This window comes from Protopterus annectens, chromosome 6.part1 (genome assembly GCF_019279795.1).
Source record: "Protopterus annectens isolate FY-2018-M chromosome 6.part1, PAN1.0, whole genome shotgun sequence".
NCBI lineage: Eukaryota > Metazoa > Chordata > Ceratodontiformes > Protopteridae > Protopterus > Protopterus annectens.
In genome coordinates this window covers 150,007,907-150,025,955 of record NC_056738.1, presented here as the reverse complement: position 1 = coordinate 150,025,955, position 18,049 = coordinate 150,007,907, and the positions used below count along the sequence as shown (strand labels likewise).

The following is an 18,049-nucleotide window of genomic DNA, read 5'->3' as shown; positions in this document are numbered from 1 at the left end:
AGTAAGTCACTTCCATCTATAGCAAGTCTTTTGGAGTCTGCCCCATAATGTCTTATTGTTGTTTACTTTGGCTGTTTTTGACACTACATGCTTTGTTTGACTCTATGCATTTATGTTTCAACAGGGAGTCCTTCAGGTCATGCAATGGGGTCTTCCTGTGTCTGGTATGTCATGATTACATCAGTTCTCAGCTACACATGGCCTCAAAAAATGAAACATTCGAGTATGTTTCACTGGTAAGTTAGTAGCAGCTGTTGGATAGCTGTGAAGCCTGCAGATTTAGTCCTTGTATGATATTTTCTGTTCATGTTTTATTGGAATGTTGCCTAAGGAATAACGACTGCTAAAGCAGCTGTCACTTGTTTGGAATTTACTTCCTTTTGGGAGTTGCTGATATAAAGAAGTAAATAACTAACAAGCAATTCATTTTCATTAGAAGTTTTAAGATCTGGACTATTTGTTCTATTTTTGTAACTTGGTAACCATAACTAGAAAAAATAAAACTGGCTATTTTCTTATGCATACTCTCTGGAAGAACTCCTCTCTCTGGAGGATGTTGACATCTGTGCAGTCACAGAAACTTGGTCCAGGGCCTCAGAGAGTATCCTAGCCTTGAAAGGCTACAATGCCTTCCATACTTTCAGAAGACGAAATGAATGTGTAGGAACCAAAGGAGGAGGAGTATCTATCTTCATCAAAGATACATACACCTCTAGACTGGTTAGTCAGGAAAACTCCATGGAGTTACTCCAAGTTCAACTAATTGTGGGCACGATCCCCCCCTTTAAGTCATCATTAGCTATAGGCCCCCTTTAATGAACCAAGATACCCATGCTGGTTATTTGGACCTACATGAGTCAATCAAAGTATAACCAAACACTCTAATCATGTCCGACTTTAACTATCCCTCCATTGACTGTGAAACATATATGGGTACCAACATGCTCACACAAAGGTTCCTGGACTTTGTTAACACTAATGCCCTGGAACAAATAATGTGCAACTCCACAAGGGGCTCAAATATTCGTGAACTGGTCCTCACCAACATGGGTGACCATTGTACCACCACAAGTATAGGACCCTCACTGATTAAATCTGGTCACAAATCAGTCACATTTGAAGTAGCTATAATACTGGAACCCCTCTTAGATGAAATCATGCTGAAACTTTTTTACCAAAGCTAATTATACCCTCCTAATGGATGGCATACAAAATTTTCAAGCTTCTATTCCCACAGATGGCATTGACAACTATACTAAGATATACACAAATGCCCTGTACAAATACTTACACAAACGTATTGACACAGCTGTAACTGATAGGAAAAAAACAAGATCCTCAAGAAAAAAGAAGCCTCCCTGGTGGACATCTACTGTTAATAACTTATACAACAAGAGGAAGAAGTTGCTGTCTAAGAATAAAAAATAGAGGTCCCAACACTTGAAGAACACCCTCCTCTACTTGAACAAACAAGACAACTTGTAAAATCTTCTAAGGGCAACTTCAAAAAAAAATTAGCTACCATAGCTGAGGCCATAAGGTATTCTTCAGCTATATCTGTAGCCTAAAAGGTAGGACCCAGCATGTGCTGAACCAGCTGTGGATGGCATCACACACACTGATCCTGTGAAAATAGCTAACCTATTAGCCAACAGATTTGGTGAAAATTTCACCACCCTGTCCCTTCCAAACATTCCACAAAGCATTCCTCTACATCTCCCCTACCTTGCATTTCCAAATAGCGAATCATTAATGCTCTCTCCAAGACTGGATGGCACCCCAGGTTGCATTTTAAATGGTCTGAAACATGAGCTAGCAACTCCATTAGGTACTCTCTTCTACCACAGCCTGAGTACGGGTTTTGTCCCTGCTAAATGGAAAACAGCAATCGTCATCCCCCTTCATAAGAGGGGTACATCAGCAGACCCTGGGTACTACATCCCCAGAAGCTTAACCAGTCTTGTTTGTAAGGCCATGGAACTAATTATCATGGACCTCATAAATAAGGATATAGGTGATCTCCAAACCCTTGCTCTGGCACAGTTTGCTTTTGTCAAAGACAGGTCATGTCTGTTAAACCTGGTGGACTTCTTCAAAAATGTCACCAGAGCCATAGATGAATGGAAGTCTGTGCATGCAGCCTACCTTGACTTAGCAAATGCCTTTGACACAATCTCACATTCGGGCATCATTGATAAACTCTCCCAGTTGAATATCAACTCTTATGTCATCAGGTGGGTTGTTAACTGGGTCACCAACAGATCACACTCAGTAAAAGTTGGGGACTTTACCTCAACCAGCAGACCTGTCACCAGAGGGGTTCTACAGGGGTCAGTGTTTGGTCCCCTGTTGTTGGGAATATACTTCTCAGAAGTTCAGGCCAAAAGAGAGGGGCTGTGGCTGACTAAGTTTGCTGATGACTACAAATTAGATGCAATCATTGAATCCCAAAACAATGTCAGTATACTTCAAGAGGGACTTACACAAACCAGTGATTGGTGCCAAAGCCATGGACTCAAACTTAGTGATAAAAAATGCATTATTATCACTTTCGGTAAAAATTATATCCATGCAGACTATCATATAAATAATAATGCACTAAGTAACAGATCAGTAGTGAGAGAACTGGAAACAGAAGTTGGCTGTAGCATAAACTTTGACTACCATGCATCTGCTGTGGTAAGGAAGGCATTCCATGTCGCACACCTTATTAGCAAAGGCATTGCCTCAAGAGCAAAAGAAGTCATAAAACCCCTCTACTCGATCTTTCTCAGGCCAATAATTGAGTACCTTGCCAGGCATCTGCAACAACTTGAGAGACCTCAGAGATTCCTAACCAAGAAAATTCAGGGTCTCCAGCACGTCATACATTAGCAGACTGAAGTTACTGTACTCAGTAGCATACAAACTACTTAGAGGAGACTTGTGACTGGCCTACAGAGCAGTTTCAGCTCCAAACCTAATGGAAATGCTGCACATCCGCAAGTCAAATGGGACAGGGGTCACCCACTCCAGGGACCTTAACCTGGCCTGTGACATAAATAGGACCTGCTGGAGAGACAGATATGTCTCTCAGCAGTTGCCACTCCTCTGAAATAGGCTACCAATTCACATCAAACAAAACCCCTCTATAACCCTGTTTAAGTGTTGCCTGGATGACTGGATGGCAAACTGTAAATTCCTGCCAGGGATTTCACCTATGACCCTCCTAGATATGGGCAGTCCTTGCTAACTAAGATCTCAAGTTTAGGCAAGATCCTTTATATTGGCTTTCTCTAGTATTACATTGGGTACACACAGCTGGGCTTATAAAGACCTTTGGGTTAATAGCCCAGTAACCACCTATGGACATTCTGTATTAGATATCTGACCATATGAATAATTTGTTTTACCTGTGTTTGCCTTCAATCCTGCATTCTGTACAATTTTCCTTTCACTCTTATTTTATGAACTCAACAATCAGGGCAGTCTCTGTGGGTTAAACTTGAAATTATAGCAACTCTAGTGAACATATACATTAACATTCTGAATCAAATTTATTATTGTGCACTTTTTACTTCAAACAAAACACAGCTTGTCTAGCAGTTTAGTGCAGACAATTAAGCTAATTAGCTCCTAACAAAGAGTTTCTTCTGGTAGACCTGGGCTTATTGCTCTTGAAATTAAATATTTGTGCCTATTGTTTTCACATGGTTTAGATAGATAGATAGATAGATAGATAGATAGATAGATAGATAGATAGATAGATAGACAGACAGATAGACAGACAGATAGATAGATAGATAGATAGATAGATAGATAGATAGATAGATAGATAGATAGATAGATAGATAGATAGATAGTTATGTAAATACTTTGCTATGTTAACATACCTATATAATAAAAAATAAATTTGAACGGTTGAAGGACTGGATGCAACTTACTTTTACAGTTGTTAGTAAGAAGTTGTTAGAAATATTAATCAAAGTATTGAAGTCCTCTTTCAGGTTATTACTTTTGAGGTCTGTGTAGATGCTAAAAAGACAGCAAGAAGACATTTGAATGGAAAGTCCCCCTGTTTTCAGTATTCATTTGCAGCTGCATCTACTTTGTATATTCTGCTACAGTAACATGGATGTAGACAAGACAGAAAACACACCGGCATGAGGGTAGAACACAGTGATACAGGAAAAACAGATTGTAGATAAGCATGATTGCACAAATCCAAATATTATATCTGACAAAGTTACTTTACAACAAATGATGTTACTATCATATAAACTTATATATACATGCTTACTGTTGTATATTTGCCCATGATACATTCCACATTGTACATTTTACAGAAAAATGAAAAAGGCCAGTACCTCTGTTGAACTTTATCTCTTGCTAAAATCCAAATGTGTGCTCAGAAGAAGACACACACATAGTACACCTGCACTTTAGGCACATACATGGTGCTTTCTCCCCACTTACAGTACATTTAGTCTCAGAAAGATATATCTATCTATTAGTTAAATATGTTAAATGCACTTTTAAATTAGCAATAGGCACCAGGCTTCATTTTACTGGAGCTATATACCTCTTTTGAATCACATCTGTAAGCATACAAGAGTCATCAGTATTAGTGTCATGCAAAGCAATGTTAGTTGAAATGTAATGACCATTTATAATATCATGATATACTTGCTTATTCCTGAGAATTTAGAATATGCAACTATCTTTGCTCATATATTTAATGTCTCTTAGTTTTTTTTCCCAAAGAGTGGCATCACTGCAATTTTTCAGCACTTTTCTAGCAGTTAGGGTAGCCTTCTTGTAATTTCTCAGGGCTCCTCGCAAATTCTCAGGGCTACATTCATAGGTTCATAGGTAGGTACTAGGCTATCTACCCGAGGGCATTTATAAGCCTAGCCAGAGTGTGTCGGCTTTCGCCACCCCATTGATTAATTAACTGATCCTCTGTCAAGCAGAGCCAATGAAGTGATCCCAGGAGTGTATTTTCTGTTACCCATCCACTCGTCAAGGTTTCTCTTGAAAAGTGTTAGTGAAGGGCTCTGCCTGATGTAATTTGGAATTTTGTTCTGAAGCATGGGGAGTCTCTGTGACAGGAATCTATCCCTCCAGCATGTTCTATTTATTGTTGTGGTGAGGTTTAGCTCACTAGAGCACGTGGCTCACAGTGACTTGGATTTCTTTAGGTGGAGCATGTCCATCAATTCTGAGTTGGACATGGCTTTGTAAGTCTAGCAGAGATCACCTCTGAGTAAGCGATATGCCACTGAGTACAGCCAAAGTTGTTTCAGTCAGTCTGCATAGGACATATGTTTGAGGCCAGTAATCCTCTTGGTGAGGTACGTTTGTGGTCTTTCCAGCTGTTGGAAGTGTCTTGTGAGGTACATCCCAAATGGGGCATTGTACTCTATGATGGGTCCAATGAGTGACAAGTAGAGGGGCACTATAACCTCTTTATTTCTAGATGTGAACCCTTTAGTAATTAGATGGGCCACATAGAAGGATTTCCTAACTACTTTGGCAATATGATTGTCAAAGGAGATATTACTATCTACCTGTGTCCCCAGATTTCTTATTACCTCTTCTCTATTAAGGGGGCTGCCACCTATGTGGTAATTTGTGGGTGTTTTGTTTTTCCCAAATGGGATAACTATGCATTTTTTGGCATTTAGCTTTAGGCCATGACTTTGACACCAGGTGTCCGTCTCAGTAAGGCCCTTTTGGAGGATTTCCATGTCAGCCAGAGAGTCAGTTATGGCTCCCAGTTTGCAGTCATCGGCGAACTTGGTTAGCCATAGTCCTCCTGTGTTTGCCTGTACTTCTGAGAAGTATATGCCGAACAGTAGGGGTCCCAGGACTGAGGCTTGCAGGACACCACTTGTGACTGGTTTAGAGTCGGACCTGGAGCCTGCTATTTTTACCGTGTGAGTTCTGTCTGTAAGCCAGTTGGCAACCCATCTCATGACATAGGGGTTTATGTTCAGGCTGGTGAGTTTTTCTGTTATACCCGAGTGGGGAATGGTGTCAAAAGCCTTGGCGAGGTCAAGGTAGGCTGTGTAAACCACCTTTCCCTCATCTATGGCCTTGGTGACTGTCTCGAAGAAGTCAACCAGGTTTAGTAGGCATGATCTGCTCTCAACAAAGCCAAACTGGGTTGGGTCATGTGTTTGGAGGATCCCAATGTCTTTGTTAATGAGTTCCATGATGATATGCTCCATAGCCTTGCAGACCAGGCTAGTCAGGCTTATGGGGCGATAGTTACCAGGGTCAGTTGTAGCCCCTCCTTTGTGGAGAGGAATAACCGTTGCTGTGCACAATTCTATGGGCACGTAGCCTGTGGAGAGGCTGAGGTTAAACAGCGTGTTTAGGTGGTGGGTTAGTTCATTCTGTAGTTTGTGCAAGACGCAGTCTGGGACACCATCTGGTCCCATCGACGCTGTGTTTTTGGCTTTTGAAAGGGCTGTTTTCACCTGTGCATCTGTGATTTTTGGGACACTACACTTTTTCCGGTATTGTTGTGGGCCCTTTTGGAGGTGAGAGGGGGGTGAAGTTTGCACTGAATCTGTCTACCAGGATGTTGGCAATATCAGTAGGTTCAGTATATTTTGTGCTATTTTGCACTAGTTCAGTGCATATCTGCGAGTTGCCACTTAGATTCTTAACATAGCTAAAGAAGGCTTTATAGTTATCTTTTGAATCCTTGGCTATTTTTCTTTTGAAGTTAGCCTTGGATGATTTCACGAGGGACCTTAGTTTCTTACTGATACTGATCAGAGATATCTTTCCTTTTTGGGATTTGCTTTTTTTCTGAACTAGTTTCTCCTTCTATTGTATAGCCTGTTTATTGCAGGGGTCCACCAAACTGGTTTCCTTTTCTTAGAGGAGTGAGTCTTGGTTTTGCTAGGGATGGCATGATCCATGCATCCTTGGAGGTGCTCATAGAGTGCATTTGTAAAGGTTTCTGCATCTTGGGCAGTGTTATCCTTTAGCGTGGGGGCTGTGAAACTTACCACCTCTGTCTTAAGTAAGGTGAAGTTTGCTTTAGAACATTTTTTTACTGTGGTTTCCTTAGTTGGGGGTGGTGGTGGGGTGTGGACATCCAGAGTGATTAGTTTATGGTCTGATCTAACCAGTGACGGGTTGACCTCCGGTGTGGAACACCTGTCGCCCATGTTGGTGATGACCAGGTCCAATATGTTTTCACCTCTGGTAGGGGACTTTACCAGCTGATCCAGGGCATTTGAGTTGATGAATTCCAGGAAGTGCTAGCCCTGGGAATTTGTACTCGAGTAGATTTCCCAGTGAATGGTAGGGTAATTGAAATTGCCCAATATCAGGGTGTTCAGTAGGACCTTCATGTTTTCCAGTGTCTCCAGAAAGGTGGAGTAGTGGTCCTGGGTCATGGAGGTTGATCTGTAGCAGGCCACAATTTGCATTGCAGATTTGCCCGATGTTAGTTGCACATGGATGATCTCAGAGGTATCATGCTGTACCACTAATCTGGAGGTGTAGGTATCCTTGATGAATATGGATACACCCCGTCCTTTTGTGTTTCGGTCCGTGTTCTGTGGCCGAAACATGTGGTATGAGTTGTAGCCCGGTAGTGCTGGGGTGCTCTCTGGAGCCTTGAACCAGGTTTCAGTTACTGCACAGATGTCGACGTTCTCCATACTGAGGAGTGCTTTGAGCGCGTGCATTTTGAGATTTAAATGCCTGGCATTGAGTAGCATAACCCTCAGTTTTTTGTTAATTGTGCTGTTTACGGAGGTGGGTTTGACTTTTGAGCCTTGCCTAAAAAAGGCACTATGGGGGCAGCAAGAGCCTTGGCCAGTATTCGAAAGCCTAGGGGTGACAGGTGCAAGCTGTCTCTTGCAAAGCAACGTGGCTTGTCGAGCATGTCATCCCAGGCTGACAGACACTGGATCCCCTTTGAATGACACCAGAAGCTTTCTTTATACTGAGGTATCATTCTTGGTAAGGGCAAGATGCTCCTCATGGTCAGGGTCATACTAGCCTGGGCTGCATGATCAGAGAACTCTTCCATGTCTCTTTTCATGTAGTCCAGGTGTAACAACTACCATAGATTGTCATATGAAAACTCTTGTAAGGGCCTTCATTTCTCACACATGAGCTGTTTGATAATGCAGATAATCATTGTACCCTGGTCTTTGTTGTGTTCACCCACAAAATTGTGATCCTTATGAACTCTGGTTCCAGACTTTCTTCCTTCTGGGGTGAGTACTGTGGTTCATGAACAGGGACATCCGTCTGTCTCTCTCTGGTGAAGCACACATTGGTGTAACTATCATTCATTGGTAATGCACAGAACCCTGGGGGACTCCTTTGGTAAATGGTATCTGTACAGGTAACTTCCCCTATTTTGATTACTTGCATCCTATCTGTGAGACAGTTGACAACCCATCAGGTGACATGGGGGCTTATTTCTAGTTTAGTTTGGTTTTCTGTTATTCCTGAGTTGGGAATTGTGTCAAAAGCTTTGGCCATGTTGAAGTATGTGGTACGTACTGTTTTGCTTCCATCCATTGCTTTGGTGACCCTTTTCAAAAAAAACAGCAGACTGAGTAAGCATGATCTTCCCTTGATGAACCCTAACTGAGATGGGTCCAGTGTTTGGAGGTTCCCTATGTCCTGACTAATTAACTCCATAATTCTTTCCATTGCTTTACATATATGGCTGGTCAGACTTATGGGCCTATAATTGTTTGGTCTGTGGAGGGCCCTCCTTTATACAGGAAAATGACTGCAGCCATTCTTCATTTGCTTAGTACAAAACCTGTACGGAGGCTGATACTGAACAGTGTTGTTAGGGGTGTGGAAAATCATGCCTTATGCTACTTAAGATGCATCCAGAGATATTGTTAGGATCCATCAGTGTAGTAGTTTTAGATTTTGATTGTACTTTTAGGACTTGTACTTGTATGATAGCTGGAGGAAAACCAGTTTCAAGTATATCTTGAAAGACAGGTAGAGGTGAGAGGGGGTAAAGTTAGAGTTAATTTTATTGGCCAGGAGGTTTGCTATATCTTCAGCCTTAGTGTAGGTAGCATCATTCACAATTAGCTCAGCACATTCTTGCATTGTGCTTTTGAAATTACAAAAATAACTAAAAATGCCTTGTGATTGTCTTTGGCATGGGTAGCTATTTCAGCCTCAGACTTGACTTTGGTGGATTTTATTAAGCTTCTGAGTTCCTTGTTATTTCAGTGATAAGGGCTCTAACATTCTGTCAATTCTTCAAAATTATTTTCCTTTCATTATGAAGCGTGGTGATGTGAAGTTCCAGTATTTGGATTTGTTTCTGGGGTTTGCACTGCTCTTGTTCCTGTGGGGTACATCTGCATTTATGTGGTGGTGTACTTTTCAGCAAATTCAGCTTGGAAATGTATTACTTAGAAAAAGGTAGTTTGTCTTAAAGAAGTTTCTAAAAGTACCTTTGGTGAAGGGGATCACGAGTTTCATTTCTATTTCAAATGAGACAGCTTTATGGTCAGACCTAACAAGTGATGAAGATATGCAAGGGATGGTGCATGATGCTCCCATATTAGTAAGGACAGGATCCAAGATGTTATTCCCCCCAGTGGGTACTCAGACTTATTACTCCAGGGCATTTGTATTGACAAAGTCTAGTAATCTCTGTGCTTGTGCGCTAGTGATGTTGTAGGTTTCCCAAAATATAGTTGGATAGTTTAGATCACCTAGGAAAATGGTACTCGGTTTAATACTGAGTGATTTTAGTTCCTGTAGATAGGGTCTATTTTATATGTTCGAACGCTTAAATGTTCGAATCACTAAAGATCGAACTTTAGTGATCGAACAATTAAATGTTCGAATATATTAAAAAATTAAAAAAAAAAACTAAACAAAAAAAGTAAAACTAAAGGGTGTAAGCAGGGGGGCAAGCCCCCCTGCACCCCCCCCCATGTGGGGGGCAACCAAACGGTACTTAAATATACCAACTCCAACATCGAGCTACAGTGTAGGAAATGGGAAATGTTCCATTTCCGCACTGTAGCACACTGAAGTGCGATTTCGGAGTTGGTATATTTAAGTATTGGGGTGTGTGGGGGGCACAGCCCCCACGTGGGGAGTGCAGGGGTGCTTGCCCCCTTCTTAAACCCATTACTTTTAGTTTTTTCTTTTAAATATTAATTTTTAATATATTCGAACATTAAAATGTTTGATCGCAAAAGTTCGATCTTTAGTGATTCGAAAATTTAAGCATTCGAATATATAAAATAGACCCTTGTAGACAGGCAATGTGGCTTTCATTTGTCTTAGAGGGAGTTTTATAATCTGTCACGTCTAACAACTCTGTGATCCAAATCAACATTGTTTTTTTTTTCAGTGCCACATCATCACATGTAACTTCTTGGCAAAGATCCAATTTTCATCATGCCCCATGTGGACTGTTTCTAGTAACAGTGATTACAGTTTATCAGGAATGGCCACCCTGGATCCATACAGTAATATGATTTACCATAGAAACAGTTGCTCCTTTCATGCTGCAAAATATGTGTGTAATCCATTTTTACTCTTTAACTGTTCTTTTAGTGTCATGTCATATAGCTTGAGCATAGGATCATTTCTGAGTCTGTCAGCAAAACTAATTCTATATATTTTATCTCAGATCTAAAGTACAGTGCAGGCTCTGTTTATACTGTAAATTCAAAGCTGAAAAAATAAGTAAAGATACATTAATGCTCACTTTTTGATGCATTTGCAGGTTGAGGTGCTTATCCTTTTGGTAGTAGTAAGTTAGGTTTGATTGGAGCATGTGGGGTGTGTGTGTATGTGTGTGTGTGTGTGTGTGTGTGTGTGTGTGTGTGTGTGTGTGTGTGTGTGTGTGTGTGTGTGTGTGTGTGTGTAAGGAATGAGGGCCAATAATCCACTAAAGTTGCCATGAGAATTATTAGTAGCTTAGTCTCACCTTAATTAGAATTTTTTTTGGATTGGTCCTGTTGTGCTTAGTGCATACAGTGGGAAAGCAGAGACATTTTGTATCCTTACCTATTACAAAGTAAACAACATATTTAACTTTCATGAACATTAAAATTATAAAGAGAATGGTTAAAGCAGTCTGTCTAGTCTAAATTTATATATTTGTGTAGAACTATTTTAAATAATTTCTAAACAGTTTGAAAATTAGTTGAGACATTTCAAACATTCTTAAAACAGTATTCTTAAAGATGTGACTGCTAAAACATTTCATCTTAATCGTGTTTTTTTTTATAGAGAATTAAAAAACAAATTCTTTCACCAGTTGGCTTCATCAGATCAAAGTAGTAAATTTCTTTTAGGAGCGGTATTCTTGGAAATGGAATGTTAGTGAAAGTCTAAACTGATACTAATGGCAAAAAAGATTATGAGCAGCCAAATATTAATATTAAAAACTTGAACTGAGTAAACATAAATTCTACATGAAGAAAAAAAGATATTGATAAAGGATTAACAAATTATAGAGGAACACAAACTGTTTCATGAGAGAGAGTTAGAGAAATTCATATCTGAAACTGACCCCTACACCCCTTGCATATGTAAAAGAAAATCACTATTGCAATTAGTATCATGTGTGCCTTAATTTAAAATTCTATTTCAAACTTATAAAAATGATATAATTAGAAAGCCCTCATTCAGTCAGTTGGGAATAAAGTACCTGGGATAAATGAATTAAAAGGTGTAGTTTTTCTCATGGTGGGAATGTGAATGGGCTGTGTGTTTGGAGACCTCTGTTTAGAATTTTGTATTTTCAAACAAAGACAAGATGCAAGCAATTGTAAGAAAGCAGTTAAATAATTCACAGTGGGTGTAATGAAATACCAGTTGCTGGTTATCCTTATATTTGAGCCCTTCCCTACTCTGGTCCTTTTTGTTTGCAAGTCTTTTTTTGTTAATCGTTATTAGTATTTTTAGTAGTAGTAGTAATAGTATAGCAGTAGCAGTGGTATTTTGTAGCAATAGTTTTTGTTGTTATTGCTATGCAGTATCATGAGAGTATCAGCAAATTGTGAATGCTCATAAGAGCGAACACATATAAAGTGATCATTTTACTTTGAACTGTAAAATGATGAAACATCAAAAAATGAAAACTATTTTTGCAGGGATGAAGCCCCCTGCACTCCTCACATCCCTGCTAATTATATATACTAACTTTGAGACTGCACAACAGTGGGATAAGGGAAAATTCCCTTACCCACTGCAATTCAATCCAGTGCAAAAGGATGCCAGCAGAAACTCCACTCCATTTAGCAGAATGTTCACTCATATGAGTAGTAAAAGTATTACCTCATGTCAGTGTTCACTCTTGTCAGCTACAACCAGTATCATATTTGTTTATTTTTTAACTATTTTTATTCAATCCATTACATAAAGTGCATAGTTCTGACCTTCCCTTAAACCTCACTCATCATCTTGAACATTATTCTGTATATATTGTTCCCATAAATTTCCTTTATTTCTATGAATCTTGCTACCTCTCTTCCATTTTCTAGTAATGTTGTTAGTGTTTCCTTCTTCTCCAAAAACTTTATTTATTCATATGTGTTAATTTTGGCATCAGCTTTGCCATTTGCTTAGTAGGTATATACATGAACACTTTATAGTCATGGTTTAAAATTGAAATGGGGTGGACCTGAATGTTCTTTACTCTCTCTTTGAGTAAAACAACCACTAAAACATTTTTCAAATATGTTAGTACTTCTACCCTTTTAAAATATTGTTAAACATAAACTTCAAGATCATTATCACTTTCTTCCCTCTTAACTTCCAAACTTTCTAAGGGACTTCCTTTTAGACTGACTATACATCACCTTTTATCTTATCTCTTCATATCTTAGCTATTAATTTTTGAGGCCCATTTTCCCCTTAAGATTGGCATAATTAAGTATTACATAAGTATCTCCATCTGTGCTTTTTCTCGCTTCCCCATTTACCTGCTGTAGTCAAACTTTCATAATTTCTGAAATATCTGTAATTCCTCTATAGAATATCTGGTTATTTTTCTCCTCATAGGCTACCTCTTCTTGGCTACTGGGTTAAAATTTCTGCACGCTACAGTTGCTATCAAAAATAGTTGCTTAATGTCAATCTTTCAAAACTCATGTATATTATCCAAATGCTCCTATATTTTCATTTCACCTCTCTACAATGTCTCCTGTTCTTGGTCTGTGAGATTCATCTTCTTCTACAATACTTCAATCTTTGTCAAGCCCGCTAAATTATTCATATTACTTATTTCCTATGACTTTTTCTCTCATATTTCTAACATCCTTTACACTGCATTTTAACTTTTTTTCTAGCTATCCCTTCTGAAGTAATTTCAGTCTGTTTAATTTCTCTCAAGTCATTTTTATTGCCTATTCATTATTGAATTACTCTGTTTTTAAAAGATGAGCATATCTCTTAACTGTCCAGATTTTCACAGAATGTCCAGATTTTTGCCTCATATTTTTGGCTTGTTCTTCATAAAATGTATGATATTCTGACAAATTGCTGAAAATTGAAGCTACTAAATAATGACATACATGTGAGTTTCAAACTTTATATTCTTCAAAAAATGCATGATAAGAAATCCTGTTAGTCTTAGCAACTCTCTAAGTTTCTAAGATCAGTATTTAGATCTGAGCCTAATTTTTGGGCCTTTGTCCTCCTATTATTTTAGGCTTCATCCAGATTTCTAGTGTTATGATTTTGAGAGTTATAGAGATGAGTAGGAAATCACTAGTGTTTCATTTTACATCAATAGCCTGCATCCTTACTATAGTTTTTATTGGTATATGATCTGATATATTTATTAGATGAGTTTCAAAGTTTTCAATTAAATGCACATACTCCTCTGAACTATAATGTATATCCAGTATAGCCCACTTATTGTATCTTGAGCTAGAATATGCAAATTTTGTTTGAGTTCCTGATATTGAGTTCACCGTTTCACATCTTCCATACCAAATATTCTCATATGCTTCTTCAGAAATCTACCCTGTTTTGTTACATGTTCTCTTCTAGGTCCCCTTGATGCATCCTCTATATTGCAAATCAAATTCCAGTCCCCTCCCATAAAGCACATTTTGTGGTAAAAGGTTATTTCTCCAATTGTCTCCTAAACTTCATATTAGTTTTAAGTGGAATATAAATACATGTCAGCCTAATCCTCATCTTCTACCAATAACCTCTTAGTACTATTAGAAATCTGCCATTGTTGTCTTTTTTCCTCTTTTCTAAGTATTGTAACACCTCTTGCAATCACCGGTATGAATTTCCTTTTCCTTTGACCTTGATATTTTCCTGAATGTCCACCCTGAAATATTCTTTGCCATACTCATATGCTGTTTATCTTATGTAACACTGCTATTTGTGCCCTACTTTTTTATATAATTTAGCACTCTGTTTTTCTCTACCTATAAGTCCATTTACCTTCCATGTTAATATTGACTTTAACAGAGCAGCCTTTGTTTTAAGAAATATTGCTCCTACCTATTATATATGATGGTTCTTTTGAATATATATTATGATCTTGTAGTCTACATGTACACTCTAACATTAGAACATTTGGCAGATTGATCAAGTAAGTAGCTGCTTCTTATACTCTGTATTTGAATCCATTCCACACTTCCCCAGACTTTTTCCTTTAATAAAAAACATACATTTGCAAATCCACCATCCACCTTTAACTTACAGCAAGCACATAAACCTATTGATACTTTCTAAAGTGAAGTTTACCCCTCTAAATAGGACCAGTTTCCCCAAACTGAGGGTTGTACTCAAAGACATTACCTATTTTAAATATAAAGTTAACCATGCTGAAGCAAATGTTAGAACTTGTGTTCCCACATCCACTGATTACTATCTGTTCTTATCCTATTTCTATTCCTCTCATAGATGTGAAATACAACTTTAATGCTTTCATTAACATTAACTTTTAACATTAAAAAATGCACTAACCACTGTTAAATAAATTAAATTGGGCACAGTTATATTCAGTGCATAAAGTTACTTGTATAACTTATTTATTTCTCACAGTATCATACAATTTTCACTAAACTGATTGCTAATTTACCTTTAAAAGTTAATTACATTGTCTCTTGTAGATTTTGCTCAGCATACACTGTTCAGATGTCTCATGATTAGTTGCTAACACTTATAGGCTGCTTGTCTTCATGTAAAATAATTTGATAATAGAAAAAAGTTAGAAGCTTAGTAAAAAAAAAAAATCCTTGTAGATTTTACTCAGAACACACTATTCAGACCCCTTCTGACCAATGGTTTGCCTCTGTAGGCTCCCTGTATCCAACAAATAGTGTGTGTCAATGGGAAAAACAGCTAGTAACTTTGCAAATGCAAAAAAGAACTGCCATGTTTTATGCTTTCCATCATTTCTTTTGCTTTTCAAGCCTGTTTATTTAAAAGAAAAAAACATGGTCTATAATTTAAACCAAGGGCGTTTGTCTAGACATTTGTCTCTATGAAAAACAGGGGAAATTATTATATTTTAGTTATACAGACATTATGATTAATATACATCTGCACTTCCCAGAAGCATATGATCATATTATGGCAACTTTAACTTATTACCTTCCCTTTTGCCTTATTACAATTTAAAGCTCATATTCATTACAACTAAGAAACAATGCTTTCTTAGTTTAATATCACTAGAATAGGTAGTCACTGATAAAACTAAACCACCTCACATTTAAATTAGTCTGACTGTATACTGTTCAAAACTGCTTTACAGTATAATGTGCAGTTCATATCAGAACATTTCTAAACAAAAATCAGTAAGAGAAAAATATTTTATTCGCAGCCACTTCTTCATTCCCTTCAATGTTTTTCCAAACATTAATGACATAAAGTAGAGTTTACTCTTTACAGTTCACCCACCAGTTAAACCCAGTGAAGAAACTTTCAGTCTTTTCAGTCATTTCTTCTTGAAGATGTAAATTTCACATTTAATCATGTATCTAATGTGATTATACTTTATAGTTGTCCATGTATTCACTAATTTCACTTAGTTGCTTAGTTTTTGCATAGCATAAATTTTGGGGTTTCTCTGCATGTTACATGCTTTGACTTCCATCTCTATTGTTTTAAAGCAGTGTTTTTTAAAAAGCCTCATGTTCAGCCAGTCATTTGTTCATGTCAGCCTCTATTCTTTGTAGCTTCATCATCTCATCTAAATAGCTATTTCAAGAGTTTTCTTTTTACAGTATTTTTCATTGGATTTGCGTATTCCTCCAGTGTCCCACTCTTTAAACACCTGTGAGTGCATGTGATTATTTTTCTATAAATTGCTAGAATACATCTGCTGTACTAAAGCTGTAAATTTAATTACAATTTGCAGAACAGTTACAAGATTCTTCCCAGACAGAGCTTTTTCTTTTCTTTCTTTATCCATATTTCTTCTTTTTGGCATCCATGCAGTCCAATTCCTATCCAGTAACTGAATTCTACTCAAATTAATAACCATTTACAGGCCTTTTTCACATTTCCTCAGTTTTCACTCTGGTAAAGCTCTAACAAACCTGCAGCTCAGTGTGCACACATCGTGGAAGTCCTCCCTTTTGTTTGTAATCCTTCATCTATCTTCTATTGGACACTCTGAACTGACCCTAGGTGTGAGTGTATGTGTGTGTCAGTCTGTGTTGTGGAAGAACTACCACTGCAGAGCAAGCCACCTGGTGGTGTAAACCTTGGCTGTAGATGATTGACATTGTTGAAGTGATACCACGACTGCATGTGCAAAAAAATGGGAAAAAGGGGTTGTGGATGGATGGATGAATAGATCTATCGTCTATCTTTTGACCTATTGTATATTAGCAGTATCCATTCTTGCTCTTTTAATCCAAGCCTAATAAAATCCTCTTTAGTTATGCTCCCCACAATGTACTTTTTCCATCACTTAAACATTTCCTTTTTAGGATATTCCACAACTAGTAACAGATTTTTTCTCACTTGCCTGGTGCATTTTGTCTTATCCTCTTCCACTCCAAAAATAAAGAGCAGCCAATAATCCTCTACATTTTTACTGTACACCTTCCTCCATATATCCCTCAGTCTTTACCACTCCCTGTTACCAAATCATTCCCCCAGCATGTGCATATTATCCACTTCTTCTTCTGCACATCTCCAACATAGTGCATCATCCCATAGTTTTAAATCCTTCATTTTTTTAGGGGTGCAAATTTATCGGTGAAGTACCCTGTAATGGAAATCATTTATAGGCCCCATTCCTCTTAAACTTTTTGGTATGTCCCAAATTTCTTGCCTAATTCTTCTAGCCCTTCTTTTTTGGAGTTTCTCCATCACCTTTCTCTCCTCCCATGTATGTAAATCTATATACGTTTTACCTATTCTCCCCTTCCTTATAATAATCCAATCTTCCAACCTCATTGACATTATCTCTACTTTATCTGCTGCCTCAACCATTTTTTCTACTTCTTTGATCCTTCAAATTACACTGTTGGATAGAAGACAATCCCCTGGTTTTAGATGAAACTCTTTCTGAACCTGAAACTCTTTAAAGCACCCATGTACTCCATTTGCTATCAGGTCCATCTTATTGGTTAAGCCTTTCTCCTCTCACATCTGCTGAGTGGTATATATATATCCCTTTGGTATTGGTTTTTACTTCAGAAAATTAGATGTCAAACAGGAGAGCTCCCACCACAGAACCTCAGAGGACTCCGTTGGTAATTGGTCTCATTATGTAGGTAACTTCACTTATTTTGATTATCTGCATGCTATCTGTAAGCTAGTTGACAGCACAGTGGGTGAAATAGGGCCTTATTCCTAGTTTATTTCACTTTTCTACTATGCCTGAGTTGAAAATTGTGTCAGAAGCTTTGAACACTTTGATGTATATGGTACAGTATATACCATTTTGCCTTCATCCATTGCTTTGGTAACCTTTTCAAAACACTCCACCAGCTAGAGTAAACATGACCTGCCTTGATGAATCTAAACTGAGACAGGTCCAGTGTTTTGAGGTTTCCTGTGTCCTGACTTGATTAATTCCATGATAAGTCTTTCCATGGGTTTGCAT

At 38.1% G+C, this 18,049-nt stretch overlaps 1 protein-coding gene across 3 annotated transcripts in view; it reads left to right on the top strand.

Moving 5' to 3' along the window:
- The window catches only part of G6PC2 (glucose-6-phosphatase catalytic subunit 2), an 85,290-nt gene that overhangs the window by 44,184 nt on the left and 23,057 nt on the right, over positions 1–18,049 (top strand). Inside the window, exons 3-5 of one of the 3 annotated variants that reach the window (XM_044075413.1) lie at positions 125–227; positions 6,290–6,303; positions 8,507–8,516. In XM_044075413.1, the coding sequence (XP_043931348.1) occupies positions 125–227; positions 6,290–6,303; positions 8,507–8,516 (127 nt within the window). Of the gene's footprint in view, positions 1–124; positions 237–6,289; positions 6,304–8,506; positions 8,517–16,150; positions 16,163–18,049 lie in introns of all 3 variants that reach the window. The other 2 variants (XM_044075414.1, XM_044075411.1) reach the window with 2 other exon arrangements.